Raw genomic sequence first — 20,686 nt, forward strand, 5'->3', positions numbered from 1 at the left:
AGGAGCGGGCCCTGTGGGGCTGCTATTTATAAACAGAGGCGGCTGCGGTTCTCCAGTAATCACCAAAGGCAGGCAGACAACACCTTCCCTCCTTCTGCCACACCGGGGAGCAGACAGGAGGGTGCCATGGGTGTGTCTGAGCCAGGCTGACCCCTCCATCCGGGCCGTAATGGTTCTGGGAGCCCCGAGCTCTGAGGAGCCCCCACTGGAAGGGGCTGGCCCCTGCCTGGTCCCTCAAAGCATCCTTCAGGGCAGTGCTTTACGGCCCCCTGGGGAGTAGAGCCCCTCTCTGAGCTGGAACGTCTGGATGTGATTCTCAGGCGTGGGATTTTCAGTCAAAGAGACTCACCGGGATGGCCGATGTTAGCACCCGTAGGTGTGGACTGGTGGAGAGGAGGGGGCAGGCGGGACCGCCCCTGGGCCCACTCACCTGTAGCATGTACTCGAACTGGTAGATGCAGAGCCCCAGCTCTGCCATGCTGGGCTTGAAGAGCTCCCGCAGGCGGTACTCCTGCATCAGCCGCACGAACACACAGAAGGCCTCCTCCTCGGGCATCTGGGGGTGGGCGGGCAGGGGGCTGTGAGTTGGGGGGGGCGGGGGCGCCCACTGCTCTTCTTATGGCTTCGCTTGTCTCTGCTCCATTTACTTTTATTGAACGTGGACAGTGCCGGGCTGCCCGGACCCACACAGCAAACCTCTCTGGTAAATATCACCACCCTGTTTCAATGACAGGAAGCCTCCTGAGGCTGAAGTCACCTGCCCAAGGCCGCCTGGCAGAAAACAGTAGAGCTGGGACTTGAACCCCAGGTCTGGCCACCTCCAGAGCCCATGGTGGAGGCATCCTCTGGTGCATTCCCAGCCGTCTCCATTCTCCCTCTCCTAAGCCTGCTGGATTCTCTGGAGGAGACCCCGAGCCCCATAAACATCCCACTGGCTGACCTAAGCCTGAGTGTCCCACCCGACCCTGGGGGGTGACTGAGTAGGATGGCCTACCCCTCCCTCCAATCTTGGGATGGGATAGGGGACAGAACAGGTGGCTAGCCTTCTGTGCTCACCCCCTGGGGGCCTGGCTGGGAGACTGTCAGAGGTCACAGGTGGACACAGAACCTCCTAGGTTCTGACCTAGGAGGACACTGGATGGAGGGAACACTCTCCTTTTGTCCACCTCCTGGGGGCAGACAGAGCCGGGCTGGGCTGGGCCCAGGCCACCTACCTGCATGAGGAGCAGGCCCACGATGAAGGCGCTGCCCTGGCAGTAGCCCACCTCCCGGTCCACCAGGGAGTAGGCCTGAGAGGGAACACATGCGAGTCAGGGCAGGGTCCTGCCAGGACTGATGACCGCAGCGGTTCTCTGTGGGGCCAGGGGGCCTCACCTTCATGACGTTGAAGAGCACCTCCTGGCCCAGGCTGTCCTGGCCCTTGAAGAACTCGTGCTCTGGGTAGGTGCGGGCAATGTCCCTGCGGATCAGCTTCTCGCAAGGTGAGGACATCTTGAGCAGCTCCGAATACTGGTTCTTGACTGGCATGTCTGTGGCGCTGCACAGGAGCTGCCACACGATGGCCCGGAAATGGTGCGGGATGCCTTTGCGGATCAGCTCCTGGCGACAGGGTCAGAGCGGGGGTGGGGGGGTCAGGGGGTGGGATTGGGAGGCCGGGCTGGATTCCATCCCAGAGCAGCCTCCCCACGGCCACCCAGCCCGGCCTCTGAGATTGGGTCCACCCACGCCTCACCCAGGGCCCAGAGCTCGGCCGAGCCACTGCACGGCACGCGGCGTCCACGAGGCTGAATGCGCCGCCCCAGCCCATCACGGAACTCACGGGCGGGAAGCAGGAGGGTGCCTGGGGTGCCAGCCCCTCCCTGATCTCCACACCCATCCCCCTGGCCCTGGCAAGGCACCCCGAAAGTGCCCCCACACCTCCAGTCCTGCCCTTTGCTCCTGCTGCGGCCCCTGGCAGACGTTGCCCTCCCCCGGCCGCCCGCCCAGCCCCACCGCCTGCGCCACCTTGAGCAGCTTCTCCTTCCTGCGCCTCCACTCCTCCCACTCGTTGGCGATCCGGCCCCACAGGATCCATGTGTCCTCCTCCAGGTGGCTCAGGTTGGAGGAGGCTGAGGAGCTGGACACCAGCGAGGAGCCGCTGTTCCGCCGGGAGCCATTCATGGAGCGCATGGACTTGGAGTCGGCTTCCAGGAGCCTGGGTGTGGCAGTGGGGGAGGGTGGAGGCTGCAGGAGCTTCCCACCCTGGCCCCTGGGTCCCAAAGAGCCTGGCCCCTCCTCCCTGGGGTCCCAGAGGATACCAGGGATTGGGTCTAAGTTGTTTTTCCTGAGCAGGCACTTGCTGAGTGACTTTCACCAGTGCCCTAACCTCTCTGAGCCCTGATCCTGATCCCGGGAGCCCTGGAGAGGATGCCATTCATGTGTCCCATTCTGTGCCCGGCCCTGGGCTGAGAAGCATGGGGAGTAGCTCATGTAGTCTCCTACCAACCCTGTGGGGCGGGTTTTGTAAAGATTTGTTTACAGACGAGGTACAGAGAGGGTGAGATGCTGGCTGGGGGCACCCAACTAGCAAGGGATTGCATGAAACACCTATTTCTGAGGCTTTGACATTTGGGGCCTCCCTGACGCAGGAGGGACTGCCCCTCCCAGGCCTAGCAGATTCCTAGAGATAATTAAGGACTTGTCTGCTAGTGTACTTTTCATATGCAAACCAACCAATCCAGAACCCACAAACCACCCACCTCTGTTAGGCTCTTGCACTCAAGGCCACTATCCCTCTGCCCTAATCACCCCAGGGCCGGGTACTAGACAAATAGGCCCAGCCCCTATGCCCCCAGCTTGCTGAAGGTATTCAGACTAGGCAGTCCTACGCTTGATTACATTGCCTCACCATTCCTTCTGGCAGAAACCACAATAAAGGCTCTTGTCCACATTTTTCTCATTCCCTCTGCCTCCTGACTGACCCTGGTGCTTTCCCGGGTGGCCCTGCATGGTGCACGGTGTGTTGTGCCCCTCCTCTTGGAATCTGTGCGCAACAAACTGTGGGGTTTTTTTTTTTGGCCATGCGGCACAGCATGTGGGATCTTAGTTCCCTGACCAGGGATCGAACCCGTGCCCCCTGCAGTGGAAGCATGGAGTCTTAACCACTGGACCACCAGGGAATTCCCCAAACTGTCTTTTTTTTTTTTTTTTTTTTTTCTTTTTGCGGTATGCGGGCCTCTCACTGTTGTGGCCTCTCCCGTTGCGGAGCACAGGCTCCGGATGCGCAGGCCCAGCGGCCATGGCTCACGGGCCCAGCCGCTCCGCGGCATATGGGATCCTCCCAGACCGGGGCACGAACCCGTATCCCCTGCATCGGCAGGCGGACTCTCAACCACTGCGCCACCAGGGAGGCCCTACCCAAACTGTCTTTTTAATGGCAGTCATCTCCTGATCTGCTGGCCTTGCCATACTGGCATAATAATAAAACCTACACTTTAAAACAGGGGGTGGGCCAGAGGAGAAGTGGGAAGGGCCAACTCCAGAGTCAGAGGATTTACTCTTCCCTTCAATAAAGGCTAGAGAAGTGAAGGCCAGGTCCACTGGGCCCTGATACCGTGGCCTCCTCATCTGAATGGGAGAACCGTCTGGTGGGAGGTGATGGCAAACATCCTTGTCAAGCCTCTGCTGGGAGCTGTCACTTGGCCCAGGGCCAGGCCTAGCTCTGAGTGTGAGGTGGCACCAGCAACTTCTGTTTGGGGCCCAGGCTGTACCCCTGGGGCCTCTCCTTTTCCTCAGGTCCCAACTCACCGGTTCTGCTCTTCGAGTTTGGCCAGCAGCTCTAGCTCATCGGGGCTGAGGTTCTCGGAGTCAGAGGTGGGGGAGCAGGTGGGGGCCGACAGGGCCTCCTGGGACGAGGAGTCGGGGCTCAGAGTGGGGCTCGCCATGGTGGGCAGGCTCCTCAGCCGCGAGCAGGGCCAGGTCACAGCTCTGTCTGGGGACCAGAAACATGTGTGTGTCCCGCCGGCTCTGGACCAGTGAGCCTGCTGGTCACACAGAGACATTTCCTCACCCCAGGCTTCCCACCTCTGGTCTGTCCACTTGGTCACTCCTCATCCCCACGCACCCCAGTCTAGCTGATGGCCTGGCTGGCTCCTTCTGCCCCGGGGGCTGGCTACTGGGATCCCTGCCTTTGTAGGCCAGATGCCTGGATGGAATCAGGAGGGCAACGGCCAGCGCCTGAGCTGTCCTGCTGTCCCTGCACATGAACACCAAGTCTCAACTGACACCCTTGAGTCTTCAGCAGGCTAAGGGGCCAAGGCTCCCCATCACACTCAGAGTCCCTGCTGCGACCCTGGGGGTGCCGATGCCCCTGCTTTGGTGGCTCTTCCTGACAGCTTTGGTCCCTGTCCCCAGCTGTGGCCTGTCCTGGAAGCCCTGCCTCAGCATCTGACCTTCCCTGTCTCATCAACCAAAGTGGGCTGCTGGCACAGCCAGAAGCAATTATTCTCTACTGTTAATTGTCTGGTGCTGCCAATGGCCAGAAGAGTCAACTCTCCTTGGGCAGGGAAGCCAGGGACATGTCAAAGTGCTAGGAATCTGTGCTCTGATGGTGTCAGAGTGAGAGCTACAGGCTCTGATCAGTATCCTGATCTTGGCCTGCCACGTGCCGGGTGGGTGCCGGCCCATCTCTCCTACTCCTGCTGGGGATGGTCCAGCCCCACCCTCCTGGGAGCTTCAGGGACACTGGCTCCAGCTCAGCACTGTGCCGAAAGCAAAGGCTCTGGACTCAAATGGAACAGCGTCTGAAGTGTGGCTCTCCTTGGACCTCACCTGACCTGGCTCTGACAGCTCAGCCACAGAGGGGCCCTCGCCCAGTTCCTGGAGAGGGGGCATCTGGTCTCCAGGCAGCAGGAGGACAGTCACAGGACAAAAGCAGCCCATTTTGCACCTGCCTGGCACCCTCAAGTCACTGAGCACCTTCCCACAGCCCAAGCTCAGCCCCTAACCAACACCTGGGGGTCCACAGGTCAGCTGGACTTGATCCTGGCCATGCACTAGATTCTAGTCTCCCTCCCTTGTGCTCCCCTGTCAAGGGGCAGGGGGCACCATTTTTCTTTCACCTCGTGGGGGGCTCATAACCCTCCTACCCCAGGACTCTGTGGCTCCCCAAGGCCACTGGTTCTGCTTCTGGCCCCTGAGGGCCCCCCGAGTTTGTCGGGCACTGAGGGCTCTAGCTTTTGAGAGTGGTACAAACTCTAGGCGATGGCTCCCATCAGAAGCAGACGACCTTTTCCTCCTGTTGCCCAGCTGGCCAGGGACAACCTGCCCCAAAGACCAAGCCACGGTGCGCCACCAAGCCAGGAGTTAATCATTTCTGAGAGAGGGACAATGGGGGCCGCTCCAGGGCTTCCCGCAAAGTCTGTGGCTGGCCCAGGGCAGAGGCGGGCCATGGACAAGGAGTGCTGACTTGGAAGGATCTCTCTGGGCAGGGAGGGACTGGGAAGGCCGCGTAGGTTTCCCAGCTTCAGAGCTGGGAGAGGGGAGTAGGTGGTGGAGGCGAGGATTGGAGCCCCATAAGCACAGCTGGATTTGGGGAGTAGTGGGGGCCTCAAAGACAAAGACCACACGTGGCCAGGGCTGGGGCTGGGGTCCACTGTCTCCATGCTGAGCCCAGGGGACCCCAGCCTCAGAAGCACATTGCCTTCCCCTGCCAACCCCAACCCTGGCCTGCAAAGAGCCCAAGAGAATGGTTCAGTTCTGGGTTTCCGATTAAAAGAAACTACTAGGGCAATCCACTAGCAGAGTTTGCTCAGATACTTATCACAAATTAATGTGTATTTCATACAAGAAATAAAATGTATTCAATACCCAGGGCTTAAATTTGCAGTCTGAGAGGCAGAACCTTCTGGTCCCTCAGGAACTTTCTCTTGACTCATCCCCATACTCTCTAAATGCTGCGCAGCCCCAGAAGCCATCCTCCTGATGCACGCACAGACACACACTCCTTCACACTCACACCCCACACACTCAGATACATTCACACTCACACTTACCCACCTCACACCCACACAGATACATTCACTCACACACTCACACTTACCCACCTTACACCCCACAGATACATTCACACTCACAAACCACCTCACGCACAGTCTTGCGTGCACATGCACACACGCTCTGACATACACTCACACAGTCGCACACCTACACGCTCAGATACACAATCACACACTATCTCACACCCACACACCCCTCTGCCCATACGTGCACACGTACACACACACACGCACGCTTCCTGCACTGACCAGGTCTCGCCACGCCTGGAACCGAGTACATACAGATGGACGTGGGCTCACTGCCCTCCTAGCTCTGTGAGCAGCCCTGTCCCTTCTCCAGAGCGCCCGGACTCTCACTGCCTCAGTCCCTCCCTCCCTGGCGCTTACTGGGGGTCGTCTGAGGGCCGGGTACTGTTCTAGGGACAGGGGTGTGGAGCGGAACGAGGCGAATGAGCCCCCATCTCCCCAGGGCACGCGGCCGCCCTACCCTTGCTGGATGGGCACAGAGACGCAGAGACAAGGCAGGTCCCCTTGAGTGCTGAGGAGCCACTGGCCTCTGAGATCCACACACAGGCCCTCCAGGTCTGGGGTCCCAGCCTCTCAACGGCCCCATTTCAATGCCCTTTGTTTCTGCTTCACTGCAGCCACCCGAAGGGGGTTCCTGGCTCCTGCGGAGTGGGCAGTGGGCCACCTAATGCTGTCCCTGCTGGCACCACCGCCTGCCACGCCCTTATAAGGTGGCCCATGGCTTAGGAAGCTGAGCCAAGCCAGAGGGGTGGGAGAAGACTGCCGGTGAGCTGGGGGTGGGGTTGGAGGGCAGAAAGGTCCAGATGCTGGGGACCCTCCGCCTCCCTTTTTCTCTCCCTCACAGGGGTGTTTGGACACTGCCAGTCATGCTTCCTCCTTCTTGAAGTCCTCTCCCATCTAGTTTCCAAGAGGCCAGGTTCCTGAGGCTCCTCCTGCCTCGGCCTAGCCTGGCGCCCCTTCCTCCACAGGCCCTGCTTTGGTCCTTATCCCTTCATGTCCTCGGTGAGTTCACTTTCAGGACTTAAATGACCAGATACATGTCGGTGATTGTGACACCCTCATCCCCAGCTTTTCCCTTCTCCTGAGCACCAGCCAAGACTGCCAACTGACTCCAGCACGGCTCAGTCAGATCCACCACCGGGGTAGGAATCACCACTGTCTGGGTCCCTGCTACTTCTGCGTCCCGCACTGAGCCTGGTACAACCTGAGAGTTGAGAAATATTGGAGGAATAGAACTTGCCTGCCCACCCACCAGTATTTCCTTAGTGCCAGCCAGGTCCTGGGCACCATGATAAGGGTTGAATACTGCTGGGCAAAGACAGAAGCAGCCTCTGCACGCCCAGAGCATATGGGGGTGGGGGGCGGGCAGAGACCAAGAGATGATCACCTGCACTTTCTATTACAGACTGAGAGAAACGCATGGAATAAAAGATGAGGTAGAGTGGAAAACAGTCTGGCAGTTCCTCAAAAAGGTAGACAAAGAGTTGCCAACATGACCCAGCAATTCCGCTTCTAGGTTATCTACCTGAGAGAATGGAAAACGTACATTCACAGGAAAACCTGTACACAGTTCTTTTTTTAATTCTTTTCTTTTTCTTTTCCTGGCCGGGCCGCACGGCATGTGGAATCTCAGTTCCTCAACCAGGGATCGAACCAGCGTGCCCTGCATTGGAGGCGTGGAGTCTTAACCACTAGACCTGCAGGGAAGTCCCACCTGTACATGATTGTTCACAGCAGCATGATTCACAATAGCCAGAAAGTGGAAGCAACCCAAACGTCGATGGATGAATGGATAAATGAAATGTGGTCCATCCAGACAATGGAATGGTATTCAACCATAAAAAAGAAGGAAACTCATTTTTTTTGGTGAACTCTTTCCTGGCAAACCACCCCCTGCCCCCAACCACCTCCAGGGTTCTGGCTCACTTCTCTCCCCTCTCCCCCAAAATACCTACCCCTATACCCCAGGCCAAGACACATTCTATATGGCAATTCCTACTATACACGCCTGCCTGCCCTACTGGATCATGAACCTTCTGGGGGCAAAAGCCTATCTTCTTAATTTTCTACTCCAAGCCCCTAATGCAGCATCTGGCCAATAGTAGGTGCTCAGTCAATGTCTGCTGGATGAAGGAAGAGAAAAACCCCTGTGCTGCTCAGCCAGGTGATCAAGGTCAACACCATCAGTGATAAGTCATGTTGAGAGCATGTGCACTTGATACGCTGACATGAGATGGGCACTTCATCTCTGGGCCTTTCTCCCCAAGACTATGAGAAAAACATGTGACCAATCCAGATTAGGAGACACTTTAGAAAATTCCTGACTAGTCCTCCTCAAAACTGTCAAAGTCATCAAAAACAAGGAAAGCCTAAGAAAACTGTCCCAGATAAGAGGAGCCTCAGGAGACGTGAGGACAAAATGTCCTATGGGATCCAGGAAGGAGTCCTGGGAAAGAAAAAGGAAATTAGGGAAAAACTAAGAAGATCTGCATAAAGTATGGACTTTAGTTAATAATAATGTATCAGTATTGGTCCATTAATTATAACAAACTTACCAGACGATGTTACTAATATGGGGAAACTGGCTGTGAGTGTGGGGTCTGTAGGAATGCTTTGTACTATCTTCTCAATTTTTCTTTTTTTTTTTAAGAAATGATGAGAGATTACATCTATTTATTTATTTATTTTTGGCTGCATTGGGTCTTCGTTGCTGCGTGTGGGCTTTCTTTAGTTGCGGCGAGCAGGGGCTACCCTTCATGGCGGTGTGCGGGCTTCTCATTGCGGTGGCTTTTCTTGCTGCAGAGACCAGGTTCTTGGCACGCAGGCTCAGTAGTTGTGGAGCATAGGCTTAGTTGCTCTGCAGCACGTGGGATCTTCCTGGACCAAGGCTCGAACCCGTGTCCCCTGCATTGGCAGGCGGATTCTTAACCACTGCGCCACCAGGGAAGTCCCGATCTTCTCAATTTTTCTGTAAAGCTAAAACTGTTTTGAAAACTAAAGTCTATTTTTAAAATTAAAAAAAAAAAGAAGAAGATTCTGTACCAGGGTAGACAGAAAAGTAAAGGACAGTTTTATAACATGTGAGAGGTGCCCTAGCGAGTAGAGAGTTGCTCACTGGGTCTCCTGACGAGGCCGTAGAGGAAGAAAGGTTTGCATTTGGATTTCTTTTCTCTTTCTTTTTCTTTTTTTCTTTAAATACTGAGTGACCAAAGTATTTTTTTTTTTTTTTTTCTTTTTGCGGTATGTGGGCCTCTCACTGTTGTGGCCTCTCCCCTTGCGGAGCACAGGCTCCGGATGCGCAGGCTCAGCGGCCATGGCTCACGGGCCCAGCCGCTCCGCGGCATGTGGGATCCTCCCAGACCGGGGCACGAACCCGCGTCCCCTGCATCGGCAGGCGGACTCTCAACCACTGCGCCACCAGGGAGGCCCGACCAAAGTATTTTTAAAAAATCATTTCTTTTTATTTTCACTGAGCGGCTTGCGGGATCTTAGTTCCCAGACCAGGGACTGAACCCGCACCCTCAGCAGTGAAAGTGCAGAGTCCTAACCACTGGACCACCAGGGAATTCCCTGCACTTGGATTTCTGACTCCAGAGCCTTTGCCCCAAGTTGATCAGCTGAGCTGTCACTCTGCATTCAATGACTTTAGAAACAACCTACGTAAAACACCAAGTGCAGTGAGCGCTCAGTAAACGAGTTACTCTTTTTCAACAGGGAGAGTGAGTGAGTGTGTGTGTGCCATCTTTCAGAGGCAGGCAGGAGACCCCAAGACTCCTTTAATTTTGCTTTTCTACCTACCCTGCCTCCATACCCCACCCCCTACCAGCCCAGCTTCTGATCCTCTACCTCTAATGATTATGGGGACCCAGAGTCATTTCTAAATCTGAAGCCTTGAAAGATGCCACGTGATCCCAACTGCCCAGACTGACAGACTATCAGCTGGGCCACTCAGACCACCCCGACTCCTGGGGAGATGGCCTGACGCCTCCGGGTCTTTTCCTTGGCCATGGGGTGGGCATTTGATGGGCGAGCTGCCCCTCAGGTAACAAGGACGGCTGCTGGAATTCAGCAGTCACTGCCGGCCCTCTTCTTGTCCCCAGTTCTAGCCGCTCCTCCGTGTCACTCGTGATGTTTCCACATCCATGTACCTTCCTCCATGGCTGTGTGTGTGTATAAATGATCCCAGATCTCTTGGCCTCCCGGGAGGACTTCAGGGCCAACAGCCTGGGTTCAAATCCCTCCTCACCTACTTTTCTATCTTTCTGATCTGGGTACAATGTGCTTTGTCTCAGTTTCCTCATCTGAAAACAGGGTTGATGATAGTACCGACCTCACAGGTTTTGTTGGGAGGAATAGATGAGCTAAAACCTGTCAAGTACTTAGTTCAGGAGCTGGCCCATGATATTTATTTCCCCCTGGGTGGAAAGTTCCATGAGGGCAGGGGCTGGCTAGCCCACTAGGGGATCCCCAGAGTCTAGTGTACCATCAGGCATCTGATATTTGTGGACTGAATAAACAAACTTTCCCTCCTCAGCAGGCCCACCCCTTATGTGGCGGCCCTGTTTAAATATTAAACGCAATAGAACTAAAATCATTGTTATTGGTAGTAACAGCAGCAGCAGCAAGTACCCTCAGGCTAAAATCAGCTGTGGAAGGACCTGTGGAATCCCTTAGGACCTGTGGAATCCCTTCTGACGTAAAAAAAAAGTTTACTACCTTGCATGTCAGCAGCTACTTTCTGCCACCATCACAGGTTCCTTCCTGGCAAATCCCTGATTTCTCTATATTTCAGTATCCCTGAGAATGACAAAGGAAACAATTTAAAGCCCTCATAAGCCTTCCAGGGACAGGTGGATAAGAGAAGTGGCATCTTGTAAAGGCTCTGGCTCTTCAAAGCCAAGATGGTATCCTTCCTGCTGCAAAGGCTGGCTGGGCCAGGGCCCAGGGCAAGGTGGGTCGGCCCTGCCTTTGGGGGCTCTCCAAGCAGATGGATCTGACCTCTTTCTGCAGAAGAGATCCAGGCCCTCTTTCAGAATTGGGTGAGTAGGGAGGACTGTCAGCTCCTAAGATCAACCAAGTGTCTACCGAGCATCTGCTACATGCCCTGTTCTTGCCTGGGACTCAACCATGAACAAACAGACACGTGCCCTGCCCTCGTGGGACTCTTGGGCTGGGAGATAGCCCTCAATGAAACAATCTCACAGAGACTTCCCTGGTGGACCAGTGGTTAAGACTCCATGCTTCCAATGCAGGGGGCACGGGTTCCATCCTCGGTTGGGGAACTAAGGTCCCACAGGCCGCGTGGCGTGGCCAAAAGATAAAAAACAACAACAACAACAAAAAAACAATCTCACAAACACATCACGGTGCGCTGAGAAATGAAAGAAAAGTGCCAGTGGAGCTCTTGAAATCTCCCTGGAAGGGATCAATCTCTTCCCCAGCCCCGGCGAGTTGTTAGTTCTCCTAACTATCCTCTCTCTTGCCCTCTGTTTGGCTTCTAGAACATGTGTGCAGCAGACGTCCCTGGGTGGAGGGGGGCGTGGGGTGGGGTTATTTGCTGCCTTTCCAAGTTCAATTCCAAATACTGGTCCCTTTTTTTTTTTTTTTTTTGCGGTACACGGGCCTCTCACTGTTGCGGCCTCTCCCTTTGTGGAGCACAGGCTCCGGATGCGCAGGCTCAGCGGCCATGGCTCACGGGCCCAGCCACTCCACGGCATGTGGGATCCTCCCGGACCGGGGCACGAACCCATGTCCCCTGCATCGGCAGACGGACTCCCAACCACTGTGCCACCAGGGAAGCCCTCAAATACTGGTCCCTTTGACCAGGGAGCGTCCCATGGTGTGTGCCCCTTGGATGGCATTTGGGACATGAAGGCCTATAGGATGAAACCCACCAAACAAGGCACGCTTCCCTGCATGCACCATGCTTGCTCCTGCCGCCTGGGCCTCTTCCAAGCACTTGGGCTGCCTGGAACACCCCTCCCTGCCATGCCTGCCCAGAGAGCTCCTCTCCCAACTCGTATGTCATCTCTGCTCCACCTTCCCTGATGCCCCAGGGATGCGCCGGGCCCTTTTCTCTGCTCCACAGCATGCTGTCCGTTAATCTGTCTCCTGCTTCCACACAGGATGGGATGGTAAGGGCAGGGGCTGGAATGCTGGTTCCTCCGGGTGGCTTGGGGGGATTAAATGAGATAGTATGTCAGTGGGGCTTGGTACAGGGCCTGGTGCGCAGCACGGCCTGATCAGTGTGCGCTCCTGGTTTCAGCTCTTGCCTGCTGACATGGAGAGGGTCTTTAGATGCAGGGCAGGGGCCACCCCTGACGTTCCTTCACACCCCAGCTCCTGACTTGATTCCCAGTACGTGGTGGGGGCCTCATCTGGAACAACCAGCACCCATATTCTGCAAGAGGAAACTGGAGCACAATCCTCCGTTCCCCCTGCACCCATCAAAAGCACATGCACAAAGACCTGGCCCCGGCCCCCCAGTCTAGGGTAAAGGGCAGTGATGTCTTTCACCAGACCTTCCCGGGAGCCTTCTCGTGTTTTCCTAAGGAGTCCACAGTCTATCCTGGGGAGGCTTCTGACCCCACTGCATCTTCACAAAGTCCCCCCTGGGGAGGCCGTGGAGTTTGTTTCCTGTGTGCCTCGTGACCTTCAGAATCTCCTCGTTCACTCCTCCCTTCAGCACGTGGGCAGAACAAACCTCTCCCCGCCCAGCGTCAGAGGTCTACGTGGGGTGTGGGCACTGCCAGCAAACAGGCACCCGACAGCCCTCTGCCCCCCTGGGAGGTCCCTGTGGGACCACAAATCCCACAACCAACTGTCTCTTAGCCCTGATGTAAACTGGCTCAGCCATGGAAAGACAGCCATTATCCACTGAGGCATCAGCTAATTCCAACCAGGGGCCCAGGATGCCCAGTGACTCTGCTAGCACCCACAGGTGGGCGACTGCCCTCCTGGACCCCATTGACCCCTTCCACATGGTGCCCAGGGGACATTCAGGGCCACATCCTAACCTCTCTGGCTCCCCTGAAGTACAAAGTCCTGGTCTCGGGATTTCTCTCCCCATTTTCTAGATGGGTAAGTTAAGGCCCCAAGCCTAGATGCGCTTTTCCCCAGAGCCATCCAGAATCCGCTGGTAAATATCCACAAAGAAGCCTGGGTTTGTTCCTCTGGGGTTTTCCAGGCATGCTTATGTCAGACAGGAAGCGCTGGCCTGATCTGGATTCCCCTCAGGCAGGACCTGGGGCTCCTTCTCAGTCCCTGCGGTCCTGGCTGCGCTGTCTCGCCAGTTCTGTGATCTGCCCTCCTCTCTGACTTGCCTCATCCCAACCTGCAGTCAAACCAAACCACCTGCAGTCGACCACAGAAGCCCAGGGGGACACACAGGTTGGACCCGAGAGTGTGGGCTGTAGGGCGGGAAGAGCCAGTACACCTGGAAAGACACGACGACATGGGTCCCCCAGATCCATCCCAGCCCGGCTGAGGGAAAAAAACCAAGCCGAGTCCTCACTCGTGTTCCACCCGAGCCTCTTCAGCACATTTTTCCCTTCTGAAAATATTCCTTAACAAAGAGCTGTCTGCTTCTGGCAGGCCCAAACCCAGCCCCACTGGGTCTCAAATGCCAGGATCGAAGGAAGCTGTTTCATTTTGGCATGACACGTCGGTCGTGGGTGAAAGAGTTCTCGGGGCTGTCAGGGGCTGCCCCTGCCATCTGAGGCCAGCGGGCGTGATGGAGTCAGGATGCTGGTCCTACCAGTCTGGTCAGACTTCAGGACTGGGGCCAGGAGCAGGCGGTACCCCTACCCCTCTGCCAGGGGTGGCAGAAATCAGGGGACAGGCAGTGGTTCTTTTGGGGAGACTGGTGTAGGAGAGAGAGGGAGCATCCTTCCCTTTGAAGAAGGGTAAAGTGGGGGAGATGAATAAAGGGGAAGAGGCCTGGGGCAGGTGTCCACAGGGGTGCTGGGAGATTCTGGGTCACCCCGCCACCTCCAGGGCCCCAATAGGGGCACGGGCTCAGGGAGGCTGGTGTGGATGGGAAGGCTGGCTGCCTGGGGCAGGGCAGGTAGTTCATGTCTCTGACTCTCTGCCTGAGCTGGGAGCTGTTGGGGTCTCCAGGAGGACCTGGGCAGGTGAATTCCAAGGAGGGGTGCCAAAGTGCTGAGGAGCCCTGTGTGTGTGTGTGTGTGTGTGCGCGTTGAGGGGGGCCGGTCCCAATTGCCTGGCTCTGTGTTGGAGGTCTTAAGTTTTTCTGTGTGTGCTGGGGATCCAAGTGTCTGTCCGTGTGTGTGTGTGAAGGGCTCCTGAGTGTGTGTGAGGGGCCCAGGGTGTCTATCAGTATGAGTTTTTGGGGGTTCCTGGGTTTTGCTCTGTTACCTCCCAGATGTGTGTGTGTGTGTGTGTGTGTGTGCGCTTGTGCGTGTGAGTGGGGCCCTCACAGAGGTCGTGTCCCTTGGGTGAGGAGTGGGGTTCAGAACATCTGTTGGGAGGTCCTGAGCATGAGGTGAGGGTGGATTTTCAGGAAGTAGGGATCAAGACGGGTCAGGATCAGGGTGTGTGTGTGTGCGACGAGGACCCTGAGGAGTGGCTTTCAGGGGTGCCCTTGGGTATGGGGCTGCTGGGGGTGGGAGATGGCCCAGCAGGCTGAGGTGAGGCCTGCGGGCAGGAATCCGGATTTACAGAGGCTGGGGAAGGGTCCTGTGCGGTCAGAAGGGAGGGGTATGGCTCTAAGATGGGTATCCTTGGGGGCGGGGGCAGGTCTGGGCCCAGAGATAGGATGTGAAGTGAGGGGAGGGATGGCGTGGCAAGGGGTCTACAGATGAAAGGGGTCTTGAGGGATCGGGACAGAGAGAGGGCGGAGGTCCTGAGCTTGCGGGGGCGCTCGTAGGGGCCGGGCTGCGGGGTGGGGACTGGGGGAGTCCTGAAGGGTCCGGAAAGGGGTCCTGAGGGTCAGTAAAGAGGGTGAGCGGGGGTCACGGGCCTGAGGGGGCCTCCCGGGGAGGGGGTGGCGTGGGGGAGGAGGGCGCCCGGAGGAGTCGTGGGAGGGGCCCTGAGGGGTCGGGAAGCGTCGGAACGAGGATGGGCAGGGGCCAGGGCCCGAGGCTGACGGCCAGGGTCCGTGCTGGGAGTGCCGAGGGCCCCCGGCGCGGGTTCCGGGGCGAGGGGGCCCGAGTCCCAGTCTTGCCCGGCCCCCGTGGGCCGCAGCGCGGAGTCGCGGGCCTGAGAAGGCGCCCGGGAGGCCCGGCCCGCGCCGCCTACCTACCTGCGAAGAGCGCGCCGCCATAGCCATGCCGAGCCTCGCCGTCCCGGGCCGCGCCGCCGTCCCGGGCCCCGCCGCGTCGCTCGCCCCGTAGCCCGGCCCGGCCCCCTCAGCCGCCCCCCGGGACCGCGGCCGCCGCCGGCTCTGTCGCTGCCATTTCACCCGCTGACAGGAGCCGCTGCCCCGCCCCCGAGGCCCAGTCAGCCAATTCACCGCCCCAAGGAGCTCTGGCTCCGCCCACTGGCCAGGAGTGACGGGGTGTCTGACCAATCCATGGTCACTCCGTAAGGAGGGCGAGGGCCCTGGCTACGGCCAGAAGGTTGCCGCCTTTAAGGAGAGAAGCGAATTGAAATTAGGGAAGCAGTGACGGACGGGGTGTTTTGCCTATCGGAATGTGGAATCCTGTTGATCAACACTTGGCAGGGCCAATAGAAAGGAGAGAGGGGTGTGTCTCTGAGGGAAGGCTGCGTCCCTGAGGAACCCCAGACAGAGGCAGGCTAGCGTTTGGCTCTAAGCCCCGCCCAGAGCCGGGCTTTTGCCCAATAACGAGACTTCCTGGGACGGCCATTATTATCTGCCCCTCAAACCTCGGCCATGGTAACTCCTGGGCCTCTATAAAGAAGATTGACACCTAGGGAGCCAATGACACCGAAGGAGGGCGGTGAAGTGACGCTCTCTGGCCAACGAGATCATGTGAGGTTAGCCTCCCGGGCGGTGGGGCTTGAGGCCTGGTGGTGTGAATGAAGTACGGGAGGGGCTGAGAAGGGCGTGGCCTAGATCAGTGATGGGGCGGGGGCAGATCAGGTAGAGGCTAAATGGGTTGGGTCTGAGAAGGGGCGTTGCCAGAAGTCCCTTAGGCTGAGGGACCACATCTTCTCTGAGCCCCGCTCTGTGCTGAGGGCGGGGCTTTGGGTGGTCAGAGTGTCACACCGGAGACTCAGGCCTGTCCCACTCTCTAGTCTAGGCAGGGTTAGGTATCTTCTCTGAGGCTGACAGTGTCCTATGTTCGCCCATCAAACTCAGAGCACGCTGTTATTACTGCTTACATGGCCCTCCCATCCCCCACCCCTCCTAGATACATGGGGGCGGGGGAAGGCAGGGCCTAGGTCAGGGGGTCCCCGGCATTGCTGAGCAGGGCCCAGCCCATGGGAACTGCTTATAAATGTTTGATGAATGAATGAATGGCGGGCCCAAGATTATTAACAGGGAAGGGAAGGGTGGGGGGATCGCTCAGGCTGGGGAGGGAGATGTAGAGGCAGTTATGGATAGGGGGCAAGGCTTAGAGAAAAGAACAAATTTCCACCCCAAGATGCAGGGGTGGGCCCTGGAGGGGGGTGGGGCAGGGAAGGACCCTGTCACAGAAGAGAGGGTGACATCGTAAGTTCAAAATGGAGAGACAGAAATGGAAACGGGCAAGGCTGGCACTCAGAGTGGGGAGTGTCAGGACCTTCTGAGGTTTGAGATCTCAACCTTCTAAATAGTAGGTAGGGGGTTCCTTCTGGTTTTGGGAGCGGTGAATGCCATACAGCCACGCTTTCTGCCCCTGTCCATCCGTCTCCGCCTCTGTCTACATTCTGTCCCATCTACGTTTTGCCTCTGTCTGTTCTCTCTTTGTCTTTGTCTCTACTCTGAATCTGTCTACACCCTCTCTGCCGCTGTCTATATTCCCTCTCTGTGTCTTCCCTCTCTCCCTCTCTCTTACTATCTATTGTACATTGCATCTATTAAAATTTTGGAACTGTTAAGAAAAGCTTCCAAGTGTATTTCTAAAAACTCTGTGGTAAAAATAATTATAATGAATTCCTTCTCCCCCACATGCCCATATAGCCCCATACCCCATTTTTTAAAACGAACATATCTTTGGGACTTTCCTGGTGGTGCAGTGGTTAAGAATCTGCCTGTCAGTGCAGGGGGCATGGGTTTGAGCCCTGGTCCGGGAAGATCCCTCATGCTGCAGAGCAACTAAGCCTGTGTGCCACAACTACTGAGCCCTTGTGCCACAACTACTGTAGACCACGTGCCTAAAGCCCATGCTCCGCAACTAGAGAAGCCACTGCAATGAGAAGCACGTGCACCATAAGGAAGAGTAGCCCCTGCTCACCGCAACTAGAGAAAGCCCACGCACAGCAACAAAGACCCAATGCAGCCAAAAATAAATAAATGAAATTATATATATATAAAAAAGAACATATCTTTGATTCCCTGGCTGTCCAGTGGTTAGGACTCCATGCTTTCACTGCCGAGGGCCCAGGTTCCATTCCTGGTTGGGGAACTAAGCTCCCACGTGCCACAGGGCCAAAAAAAGAAAAGAAAAAAGGAAAACATATTTTTGCCTCCCCCTCCCTTTTTTTTTTTTTTTTTTTTGGTTGGGAGATCTTAGTTCCCGGGCCAGGGATCGAATCCATGCCCTTTGCAGTGGAACGGTGGAGTCTTAACCACTGGACTGCCAGGGAAGTCCCTATTTGCCTTCCCTCTTTTAAAGCTTATGTGTTGGCCATTTCATAGTCCTTGACAAATCCAAGGTGACCTTGGATTTGCAGAGTATGAAGCTGAAGAGAATCTTATGGACATTGTCCTCTGATTCCTGGGTGGACTTGGGAGGTGGGGGAGGACCCCTATGGGCATGTTAGAGATAGGATGCAGGGTAAGTCAGGAGGGCAAGAGTGACACCAGGTTGTGGTGAGGGTCAAGTAGTCACCAAAGGACAATCTCTGAGCTGGCTGCCCGTGGTACCTCATGCGGAGGAGTGAGGAGCCATCATAAAGGACAAATCTTGGGGTTTGCCTTCAGAAAAGAACAGTTTGGTGTGACCCACAACTTCCAAGGAACAGAAGAACCTGGACTGGTACAGGAGGTGGGGGACAGAGGGGTCTGCAGAGGCACAAACCTGGGTGGGGTCCAAGGCCACCCAGATAGAGGTCATGACCAGATCGTTTCTGGGACCTTGCCTAAGAGATAAGTGGCATTTGGTGTCTGGGGAATAAAGTTAAACACTAGGAAGATGCACAGGGCATCTGACCCTCTCATCCTTACTCTAACGTATTCACACAAAGGATGGTTTTATTCTGGGGACACTTTGATTCCATTTTTATAAGCACAGTGGGAAAAAAAACCCAACACATTTCTGTTGGAAAAGACTTTTGAATCCTAAGCTGAATCTAGCCTATTAGATTGCTGGATCACTTTGCTATTCAGTGCACTTAAACCGTTCCCAATTTTTTTTCAGTGTTCATTTTTACTTGATTGAAATCATTTTTATCAGGAACATTTTTTTCCATGTGATTTTTGCAGTAAACATTTGATTCATTAATTGGACTCTTTTTGTCCAGTTTTTACCAGCTGTCAATTCTGCCTCTGTGATTTTTTTTTGGGGGGGGTGGTTGTCATTTCTTCAGAGTCAGATTTTGCATATTTAAATTTATTAAAAGACTCTTCTCAGTATTTAGCAGATAAGTTTTAGCACAATCAAAAATTTTTTTCTGGACTAAGCTTTGGACTCAAAATTTGTTTGTTGGGAATATTGACTAATATGGTCTCAGATTTGATACTTTGTCTTATAAAGAGCGAAAAAGGGGACAATATATATAGCTCCTCCTATAAAGAAGTAGGGTCTGTTTCCCTATCACTTGAATTTGAGCTGGCTTTATCACTTGTTCTGACCAACAGAATGCATCAGAAGTGATGCTGAGCTAGTTCTGAGCCCAGATCTTAAGAGGCTTAGCAGCTTCTGCTTTTTTTTTTTTTTTTGGAGAATTTTTAATTGTGGTAAAATATATATAACCTAACATTTGCCGTTTTTAAGTGTACAATTCAGTGGCATTAGCTACATTCACAATGCTCTGCAATCATCACTACCTACTTCCAAATTTTTTTCATCATTCTCAAGTAGAAACTCTGTCCCCATGAAACAATAACTCCTCATTTCCCCCCTGCCCCACCCCCAGCCCCTGGTAACCTCTATTCCACTTTCTGTCTCTATGAATTTACCTATTCTAGGTAGTTCACCTAAGTGGAATCATACAGTATTTGTCTTTTCATCTGGTTTATTTCACTTAGCAAATATCTTCAGGTTCATCCATGTTGTATTAGAACTTCATTCCTTTTTATTAAAAGCTAAATCATATTCTGATGTTTGTATGAACTATATTTTGCTTATCCATTCATCTGTCAATGGACGCTTGGGTTGTTTCCACCTTTTGGCTACTGTGAATAATGCTGCTATGAACACGGGTGCAAAAGTATCTGTTTGAGACCCTGCTTTCAATTATTTTGATATATACCCAGGAGTGGCACTGCTGGATTCTATGGTACTTCTATGTTTAGCTTTTTGAGGAACCGCAAAAGTGTTTTCTACAGTGGCTGCACCATTTTAAATTCCCACCAGAAATGCATGGGGTTTCCAATTTCTCTACATCCTTGCCAATATTTGTTATTTAAAAAAAAAGCTATAGCTATCCTAGTAGGTGTGAACTGTTATCTCATTGTGGCTTTGACTTGCATTTACCTAGTGACTAATATTATAGAGCAACTTTTTATGTGCTTATCGGCTGTTCGTATATCATCTTGGGGGAAATGTCTATCCAAGTCTTTTGCCCATTTTTAAACTGAGTTGTATGTTTTTTGTTGTTGTTATTGAGTTGCAGGATTTCTTTAGACGTTCTGGATATTAAGCTCTTATCAGATATATGATTTGCAAGTATTTTCTCCCATTCTCTATGTTGTCTTTTCACCTTCTTGAAGACATCCTTTGATGCATAAAAGTTTTAAATTTTGATGAAGTCCAATTTATCTATTTTTTCTTTTGTCGCCTGTGCTTTGGATGTCATATCTAAAAATCCATTGCCAAATTCAATGTCATACAGATTTACTCCTATGTTTTCTTCTTAGAATTTGATAGTTTTAGCTCTTATATTTAGGTTGTTTTTCCATTTTTAGTTAATTTTTATATATGATGTGAAGTAAAGGTCCAATTTCATTCTTTTGCATGTGGAAATCCAGTTGTCCCAGCACCATTTGTTGAAGACACTATGTTTTTCCCCATTGAATGGACTTGGCACTGTTGTGAAAAATCAACTGGCCATAGATGTATGGGTTTATTTCTGGATTTTCAATTCTATTCTATTGGTAATACATCTATATCCTTGTGCCAGACCACACTGTTTTGAACTGTTTTGTTTCTGTAGCTTTGTATTAAGTTTAAAACCAGAACGTATGAGTCCTGTCAGCTTTACATTTAAGGTAGTTATTGATGTACTTATTGCCATTTTGTTAATTGTGTGGTGGTGTTTTGTAGTTCTTCTTTCTTCCTTTCTTCTTTTGCTCTCTTTGCTTGTGATTTGATGGGTATCTTTAGTGTTATGTTTGG

The 20,686-nt window shown here is 54.0% G+C and overlaps 1 protein-coding gene across 7 annotated transcripts in view; it reads right to left on the reverse strand.

Moving 5' to 3' along the window:
* EVI5L (ecotropic viral integration site 5 like) overlaps positions 1–15,485 on the reverse strand; it is a 30,706-nt gene extending 15,221 nt beyond the window's left edge. For 6 of the 7 annotated variants that reach the window (XM_081233810.1, XM_081233811.1, XM_081233807.1 and 3 more), the window contains exons 1-6: positions 15,325–15,485; positions 3,787–3,970; positions 2,005–2,194; positions 1,375–1,599; positions 1,215–1,289; positions 431–556 (exon numbers count right to left, since the gene is read on the reverse strand). In XM_081233810.1, coding sequence (XP_081089936.1) covers positions 431–556; positions 1,215–1,289; positions 1,375–1,599; positions 2,005–2,194; positions 3,787–3,923 — 753 coding nt within the window. In that variant the 5' untranslated portion in view covers positions 3,924–3,970; positions 15,325–15,485. The remainder of the gene's footprint in view (positions 1–430; positions 557–1,214; positions 1,290–1,374; positions 1,600–2,004; positions 2,195–3,786; positions 3,971–15,324) is intronic. The other variant, XM_081233812.1, reaches the window with a different exon arrangement.
* Positions 15,486–20,686: the final 5,201 nt, after the last annotated feature.

Source organism: Mesoplodon bidens, assembly GCF_964165515.1.
Source record: "Mesoplodon bidens genome assembly, chromosome: 4".
Taxonomy (NCBI): domain Eukaryota; kingdom Metazoa; phylum Chordata; class Mammalia; order Artiodactyla; family Ziphiidae; genus Mesoplodon; species Mesoplodon bidens.